Source organism: Amblyomma americanum, chromosome 1 (genome assembly GCF_052857255.1).
Source record: "Amblyomma americanum isolate KBUSLIRL-KWMA chromosome 1, ASM5285725v1, whole genome shotgun sequence".
Lineage (NCBI taxonomy): Eukaryota > Metazoa > Arthropoda > Arachnida > Ixodida > Ixodidae > Amblyomma > Amblyomma americanum.
In genome coordinates, this window is record NC_135497.1 from 288,072,158 (window position 1) to 288,081,361 (window position 9,204).

Genomic DNA, 9,204 nt, shown 5'->3' on the forward strand with positions numbered 1-9,204 from the left:
CCATTTTTAACGTATTGCATAGCCCCTGTATTTAACACAAGAACAACATTCCCTTTTCAGTTGGAGCGGTGTCCCTCAGGTTTTAAGAGAGCACGAACCCTTCTTTGCTTACTAATTCTATCAAGGTAATCTGCTAAAGCGTTTGATATTGTGGCTGTTTGTCCACTAGGTTTGGTGTTACTGGTGTTCCCAAATATTTGTGCAAAGCGCACATGGTTGTCGCAGCTTTAAAGTTTATAAAACATGCATTTATATATCTACTTGTCATAAAAACAAGCCATATTCAAGGTGAATGCCAGCACTATGTTTGAAACAGGGTGCACTCCAGTTCCAGATTTTACTGTTAAAAACTCCCATAAATAGCTGCATGCACTCTTTAGTGACCAAACTTTCAATGCGCTAGGTTGTCATATTTTAAACAAATTGAAAAAAAATGCGGCAGTGTTTTAATGTAGTTAAACCGAGTAGATGTGCAAAAGCATGTGTTTAGCATGATTGGCTTATGTTTTTGCTTTGCTGGGTCATCGGCATGTCCGGCGACAATATTAGTTCAATAGTAGTGAAGGGTGGTCTATTAGCACGTGGGAAGCGCTAGCGATGAAGACTCTTGCACAAGTAATCGATGAAGCAGCGAGGCGAGAGGCAGGATCACAAGGAGCAGTTTTCCAGACTGAGTATCAGCCGGCCACCTCAAGAGCTTTGTCGTGTTTGGCGATGGCACATGATCATCTTCTTTATTCCAGTAGTATTAGTTCATGAAGATGATGATGATATGCAATGCACAGCACCAAAGTGTGTATATTAGTTCCACTGTAGTATTAGCTGATGAAGACGATGATATGCAATGCGCAATGCACAGCATGAGAGTGTATTGCAGTTTAACACAAGGCGTGATCGGCTGCAGTGATCACACCTCTTAGACTAGGGGTGTTTTCACCATTAATCTGAAGATTGGAGTTCTGCCACAAATGTTTGCAAAAAAGACGCATTCTATTGATAGCAAAGAGTGCTGATAAAGGAAAATTGCAATACGTAGAGGGCTATAAGCCCATTACGCTATCTAGTATGGACAATAAGATTTTTGTAGAAGTCCTGGCGAATAGCCTACATTTTGAAATGTAGATTGTCATTGGACCTGATCAGATATGTGGTTTGAGGGGCCGTTCCATTCATACTAACCTAAATATATTGCCCGAACAGTGCTAGAGCTTTACAGCAACTCTCAGGAACAACTGGCAATGCTTCAAATTGACCTTGTGAAGCCTTTTATCGTGTCTGGCACAATTTTCTGTTCTCACTTCTAGAACACGTTAATGTTGGCTGAGTTCATCACAAAGGAACAAGTCTTTTGCTACAATAATTGCTCTTGTTGCAGAAATAAGCATACACTCACCAAAATTTCTGTAAAAAGGAAACACGGCAGGACTCGTAAGGTCTGAAACGTCGTGTTTCCTTTTTTCAGAAATTTTGGCAAGTGTATGCTTATTTTTGCAATATTGACTCCTCGCCAGACAGTATTTCATCAAACTCTGGACTATAATTGCTCTGCCAATTTGATTGAGAATGGTTGTCTATCACAATCTGTATCCACCTTTTCTTCTGTCAAACAGGAGTGCCCATTATCACCACTTCTGTTCTCACTCCACTTAAAGCCGCTATGTATCAGCATTCTGCTAGACAATGCCATTTGAGGTTTTCATATCCGAGATAGTGAGCTCAAAGTATTAGATTATGCAGATGACCTGGCGTTTTTCTGCGCAGAAAAGCCTAGCGTGGATGAAGCTGTTCACTTAACTGAGCAGTTTGGCAGTCAGCTGCACTTGGAAGCTGACTAGTAAGTCTGTAGTTTGTACAATCTCCGTGGACTCTTCGGCTCTCGTATTGCGTACCCCACTCTCTGTAGTGTGTACACATCGACAAACTGCACATACGCGAAAAGGGAAAACAAAATTGACAGGGCAATCAATTTAAGTGTGCTGCGAGTGACAGCTGCAGCTGTGCCCTGACATAGGTATATGTGGCCTAAAAAGATGCTGTTGAAAGAAGCAGTTAAGGAGTGCTTTTGAGAGATACTTGCAAAGTATTTGACAGACACGTGGTTGTGAGGAATATGCAGTCATTGAACATGCTTTACTCGAAAATTGTAGATAACTTTTTTTTCTGTTATTCGATGACTGCGAGGGTGGCCCTGTGGTTCGTGTAATATATGGCGAAGGTCGGGGTCGTGACGGTGCTCGCGTCTTCTTGAAGCATGTTCTTTGCAGAGGTCATCACACTTCGCTGGTTTTGTTCGCCGCTGCCGTTTCTCGGGCGTCATGCGAACCTTGCGTGGTCTCCCCCACCGAGATTGTTCAGTAGTTACGGCATTGGGCCACTGAGCATGAGGACGCGGGATCAAGTCCTGGCCGTGGTGGCCGCATTTTTATGGAGGCGAAATTCAAAGGACGCCCATGTGCTTTGGGACGTTTGGTGTACGCTAAAGAAGCTCAGGTGGTTGAAATTAATTTAGAGCCTTCCACTGCGGCGTCTCTTTCTGCTTTCCTTCTTTCACCCCTTCTTTTTCTTGCCTTACAGTGTGGTTGAGGTGTACTGATTGTAAGGCAGGTACTGTGCCTTTCCTTTACCCATAACTAAATTTTTTGCATGGTGCCGAAAGTGCACGAGGAGCAACACGCCTTGTCCCCAAATGACAAATTCACCACTGTTATGGCGCTGGAGGTGACAAGGAAAAGGGGAGAGCTTGTCTGACCTCCCCTGTTTTCTTTTTCTACTTCTGTTTTTTTTTGCGCATGCCGCCAGGTGCCCTTCTGGTCACCATTTAGATAGGCCAAATCCAGTTGCAGGCAAGAATCGAGGCCTTCCACTCAGAAAAACATTAGTCAGCAGTGTGACCACATTAATGTGTATCTAAACAGAATTTTCTGTATATTCACATAAGTTGCATTTACATGAATATGACAAGTAGCGCATCGATCAACTTTTTAGCATATCACATCAATAGTCACTTTTACATGAATGCTACCGCAATACATTGTATCAGCTTTTTGGCATATTGCGCTCTTGTAAGCAGGGAAAATGCGCCAAGAAAGTGCATCGCACTAATCCACCACAGAAGGGCACGTCGACTTCCCCGATGAATGGAAACAGGTGTTTAGAGGCACCCCTTCTCCTCCCTGCGTTCGTTATATGCAACGTCCCCTCTTCCAGATAATTGTGCTGAAGGTGAGAACAGCTAAAAGAGTGGCTGGCCCCCTCCGCAACATACATTGATGTGGCGCCACCTTCCCACTAGACTTTATTTATTTTACACCTCAAACAACACCTCAAACACTCCTATGAGGGATATTACATGGGGGGAAATACAGTGCAATACAAAATATTAATATGAAATAAATAACATTGGGTTTAGAGCACAACATTTTCGATGGCGTTTCTTAAATAAGCAATGCTGGTGTGGAGTGTGCTTCTGACAGGAAGATCATTCCAGTTGGACAAAGAAAGAATGCAGGTATGCAGTAGTAAGTGCGCAAAGTACATAAACGGCTTTAGTGTGACGAGTACGAAGGGAGACTTGATGAGCTTGTTTAAAATCTGCGAGGAATAAGTGATAAAATTTGTGAAAGAGGTCAGTCTGTAGATTTTGGCCCTATCTCGAGGTCAGGTAGGTTAGCTTTAGATGGCAGTGACGCTAGAACGATAAAAGTAACTTAAGTGGATGAATCTGGCTGTGTGGTTTTGCACTAATTGAAGTGTGAGTCAAACAAGAAATGTCAGAGTCCCATACTGCACATGCATGTGGTACATGTAAACAAAGGGGCATCCGCTCCAAGAGATACACAAGACAACACCAAAGCTCCTGAGGACGACCTTAGATTGTACAAACGTCCTCATTCCAAACAGGGCATATAGATTTGCTTAGATTTTCTTGTGTATGGCATGACCCACCAGTGAGCCTCCGGCGAAGTCAACTTATTGTAACCAACAACACATCAATAGTAACCTGGCATGTGTTTTTCACAGGCTGTTCGAAAAACCTGAGCGATCCCACATACGGCTTCATAGCACCACTCAGTATTCGTGCTGCAGAGCAAGGGCACGACGTGACCCACCAGTGACTCACGACACATTGAAGCCGTTAATCTGCAGTTATTTCACCGTCTTCAATGCTTGAGCAAAAAAACTTGGAATCCTTTATGTACAGATACATATTAATATGAGTGAGATGTACCACATTTGTCTGTTGAAGCAAATTTGTAACCAAACTAGGTTTTGGCTGCAAAAGCTAGGTGTTACACTCTAAACTTGCAAGTTTAGAGCAGTGGAAAGAAAGATATGAAAGAATCCTGTCGATGGTACACAGTTTTTTTCTCCCAGTCTGTATGCACATTTCATTATTCTTTATCATAAGTTGCTTAGTAAGGAGAGGGCCATTGCACAAAAAAAAGCGAACGGCGGCTGCCTTTAATTAGGGACACAGTGCAGTCCCCTCATGTTTGTCGCATATGGCATGGTGGTGTGAACTTTTTTTGCATCATTTTCTACTGCATATGCAACTGGTGGGTGTTTGGTTCATGAATTTTTTAAACAAAGCACACGAAACAAACGGTGAGATAGGCAAGATGAGTGCAGTAAAACTTCAGTGCCGTGTCCTTCTCAGTTTCTTCAGTGCTGTGTACCATTTTGTGCACTTTCTTTCAAGAAGAGCATATGCCTTGTTTCACCAAGCTAAAAAGAGACGTAGCCAGTTCATACGAAATCAGCGACATCATCAAAGGACTTTATTACATGCCTCCTCTCATTCATCATGCGCCATATGCCTTGCACACTTGAGTGCCACAAAGAGACCTTCTCAGAATTTATGCCACAAAGTAGGTGTATTAAGTTCACGACCATCTTAGTGGCAGCTGATAACATAGCGCATCCACACGCATGAGCAGTGAGCGGAATTGGGGTTGTCCCTGTCGGATTGTTGCTGCATGGTGACACCAAAGAAGCCCCTGTCACAGCGTTTTCAAAACAGTGCCATCAAGCCCAGACATTTGATAGGAAAGGCAGAAAGCAGTGGAGGACAACTAACTTTTGATGCACAGCTGTGCTTCTCAGATTTAGCTGGCACTGCTGGGGTGTCTAAGGCATATGGTGATGCACTGCGATCAGTTTGGTCACCACTGGTGTGCTCTGATTGCTTTCGACTGAGCCGGAACAAGTGTGGTCCTTGCCTGTTACAAGGGAAGGGTCTATCAGGATTTTAAAGAATCTTGCTGCTAGCTCAAACATGAAACCTTGTCTGGCAGAGCACAGTGAAGGTGATGTTGACAGCAGTTTCAGCATGCTCTTGAGGCTGTGAAAATCCTGATATGCATTGTCACGTGACATACTTTTATATTCCCTAGAGCATTTTTATTCACCAGCCACATTTTGACGGGGGCGAAATGCAAAAAACACCCATGTGCTGGGCAATGTTGGCACGCATTAAAAAAAAAAAAGGTGGTTGAAACCACTCTGGAACCCTCTACTACGATGCCTCTATCTCACTTTCTTCTTTCACTCACTTCTTCATCCTTTCCTCGTGGCACGCTTGAGGTGTCCGCTCAGAGCGAGACAGTTACTCCAGTTTTCGTGTCCTCATAGCCAGTTATAATATTATGATTATTGCAAGTAAACCAAACAGCCATCACACAAAATGCAACTTGGCAAAGATGCTTGTATCTGCTGTTTCTCAATATTGCCTACAACTTCAACTCATTTACTCGTAAATGTATTTATAAAAAGTTAGGTAATTAGTCTTATTTAACTATTTAGCCCAGCGCATTAAAAAATATGGCTGCAATACACAACTGCTTACAAGAGATAATTGGTTTTGTTCACGTAAAACCCTTTGTTCTCCAAAGGTGTGCAGATTTAATTATGACAACTTGTAGGGTTGACGTCCAGAGTTTCTTAACAGCTGAATGGACAAAGGCTGCAGATTGATGGGCAGACACCTAAGTGCAACAAGGACTTATTTATAGACCTCAGACTCGGCATCAACTTTTCTATCATTACATGTGGTCATCAGTGGGCATGGACATGAGATCTATAGGATTGCAAGAATAGAGGAGCATTATTGCACCTATTCTCTTTACGGGTGTAAGCACACAAGTTGTTATCCGTACACTGCACTTATGTATGCTTTTTTTTCCTGTCTTTGTTTTATGCTGCTCTCATACCTCCCATTTTTACACTTAGTTGGACTACTGTGGTGTAGTACATAGGAAATGTTGAGCACTTGCTTAATGATTCAGGGACAAAAAAAGACTATAAATCAAAAACAGGAAACTGCTAAAACCAGAAGAATTTCAAATAACGGGGTTCTCATTTGGTGGTGCAAGTAAATAATGAGCCACAGCTAGTAAAAAATTGGATTTGTTGTATAACAGTGCTAAAAGAGCATTCACTGGCCCTGCAGAAAATCAAAAATATGAGCTGTGAATCCAAATTACATTTTTTTAGCAAAGTTCTGCTGGTATATTGTACCCATAGTCATAAAATATCAGACTTAACCAGGCTCCTAAATTCTGGTTAAGTAGTCATTAGAGTGGCGAATACTAGCTGTCATGTCGCAGTGGCTACAGGCAGGGAGAAAAGTGAACAAATACCTCAGCAGCAGCTGTTTATTGAGAGAACTTATTCTCACAACAAAAGAAAGTAGCTGAGCCGTGGTGACAGTAATGCACTGTCAGGACGAGAGTGCTTGAGGCTGTTGGCTCTGTGCTATTTAAAGGAGCACCACAGTGTTTTCTTCAGTGCCAATTAATCTGATTAAATGGATTCCTTGTATGTTCCAGAGACCAGTGCAAAAAAATTATATAAATCAGAGTATGCAACTTGAAGTTATTCCACTTAGAAAGTTCAAAACAAAAAGACCAGATGAAAACGCATTTCACTCGCCCATTTCACTCACCCAGTGCTGAAACTGGGGGCTACCAATCAGAATCGCGCCTTGCACACACACAGACGAAGCTTGTATGCAATTGTTGCTTAGCAGGGGCAGCCCACAGCTATGCCATAGCCTTGCATTTGACGGCATCACTCCTGTGCATATGCACATTAGACAAGGCAGGGGTGACAAACTGAACAGAGGAAGCTCCCCGATGTTCCTTTGTTGGTAGTATTGGAATTATTCAGAATGTATGCACGAATCTGAGGCAGCCTGTGGTCGGGCCGTAATGAGAAGCTTGTCGAATTTCTTCCCTTGTAGGGACAACAAGAGGATGGGGGGGGGCCTTGTTAGGTGTGAACTTATTCATAATGATGTCATTCTGCAGGCAGAATGAGGACAAGCCATGCTTGAGTGATGCTGGCAGAGAAGCAGTCTTGCCTTCCAGGCACAGTCGTGGCCATAATAAATGCAGCACACTTCGGCAATCAAATTCGTCTCACGTGTTTACTTAGCGACAATTACAAGATGCTTGATACATATGCTAATAAATGCTGCTGGTGCGCTCCGGCATACGCCCTCAATCTTTATGTTTTCACTGTGTAACGCATAAACAGCTCAAACACTGCAGTATGCTCCATATAATTTTGGCCACACCTGTACACAAGCCTTGTGGCCTAGGGCCAAGCTGCTGTGCCTACACAAAAGTACTGGCACTGATAGGTTCCCGGAATGTATTGTCATATCTTTTCAGCAGTGGGTTGAGATGAGCTCGTGAGAGGCAGTTAGTGCCTGGGTGCTTTCATCCAGACTTGCATGCCAAGGTGATGTTGACTTCTTGTGATGTAGTCGCAGACTTCAGTGAATTAGAGGGGAAAATTGTGATGTAAATAACTAGCACTTGAGACATTTTTATTGCCCTGTGGCCATGCACATGACAGCATTCATAATCCTAGCCAGTATGCCCTTCATTGCTGGTGAGTGTACAAATGGAAGCAGAGTTCATTCTCCTGTACCTTTTTTAATAGTTTATTTCAAAAGCCTTTGCAGGGCAATGTTCTTTTCATATTAACCTAACTTAAAATCTGTAATGCATGGAGAAAGTTTTTAACAAGTGAGTAGAGAACTGTTAAGGATAACATTACACACTCATGGCCTTAAAGTGAGTCCTAGGGAGAGCTGTGGCTGCTCCAAAGAGCTTGAGTGCCGTTTGCAAATAAGTATAATAATTAGCTCTATCAAAAAAGCACTTCATGAAAGTGTACTGAAATAAAATGTTGCTGTGTTATATGGAAAAAAATCATTAACATTCTTTATGCAATTTTCAGGGCAGTGAACATTGTAGCCTTAATGGTATATTGAAATTATATAGATTTGCATTGCACATACCCACAAAACCTGCGAAAGGTTTGTGTGGGCATGTACATCTGGTCAATTTTCTAGCAGTACCGCACGACCACCGACCAGCCAGCTTGTTAGTGTCCTATCTTGGCACGGAGTGGTAAAAGAAGCGAGAATAGGCACATGTGTCACAAATGCACTTATCGTCACTTGTTTCGCCACTCCATGTCATAGGGCGCTGACAAGCCGGGTGGTCGATGGTTGCGCGATACTGTTAAAAAATTGGCTAGGTGTACAATTCAAGTTCATGCTATACTGTGATCATTGTGCTCTTTATGTCACTGCGAGACTGTTTCTTGATGCATGCATGTGTAATGGTTCACTTTGTATTGTGGTCAGTTTCAAAATTAATTTTGAAAGTTCTAACATTGTCTTTCAGTAAATCGGGACCAGCATAGCAGCTAAATACACTAGCAGCATAAGCAATGCAGCAGTAAAATCCCTACCCGTGATGCTACTGCAGGCATTCATCCGTCCTTTCCGGGAGCATCATATTGACCCAACATCAATCACGCGGCATGACTTCATTGAGACCAATGGGGACAATTTCATGGTGCCGATTCCAGTGCTAGCCAGCATGGCCTGGGGCTTTGCTTCCAAGCCTCCACAGGCCATTCTAGCCACATACCACTGGAACTGCTTTCTCTTCCTTCTGGCCCTGTTTGTGGCATTCACCAACCAGGTATGCGGTTTCCTCACAGTGCGGTTGAAGTGTTTATTGAGAAGTGAGACAGCTAGCTGCTTGTGAACTTTGCTGCAGTTGCAATTCAGCAGCCCTGTGACACTAATCGTTCACGTGACATTTTTCACGTTTTGCTTTTACTGTGTTTCTGCTATTACAAAGTCTTAGCTATTGTGATTAGTTTCTCTTGGTGTACACACCA

General features: G+C 42.9%; 1 protein-coding gene across 2 annotated transcripts in view; it reads left to right on the forward strand.

The window, feature by feature from the left end:
- The window catches only part of LOC144115231 (plasmanylethanolamine desaturase 1-like), a 211,206-nt gene that overhangs the window by 178,289 nt on the left and 23,713 nt on the right, over window positions 1–9,204 (forward strand). For both annotated transcript variants that reach the window (XR_013311309.1, XM_077649510.1), the window contains exon 4: window positions 8,784–9,002. Coding sequence is in view for 1 of the 2 variants with exons in the window: in XM_077649510.1 (XP_077505636.1) it covers window positions 8,784–9,002 (219 nt within the window). In the remaining variant the exon portion in view is untranslated. The remainder of the gene's footprint in view (window positions 1–8,783; window positions 9,003–9,204) is intronic.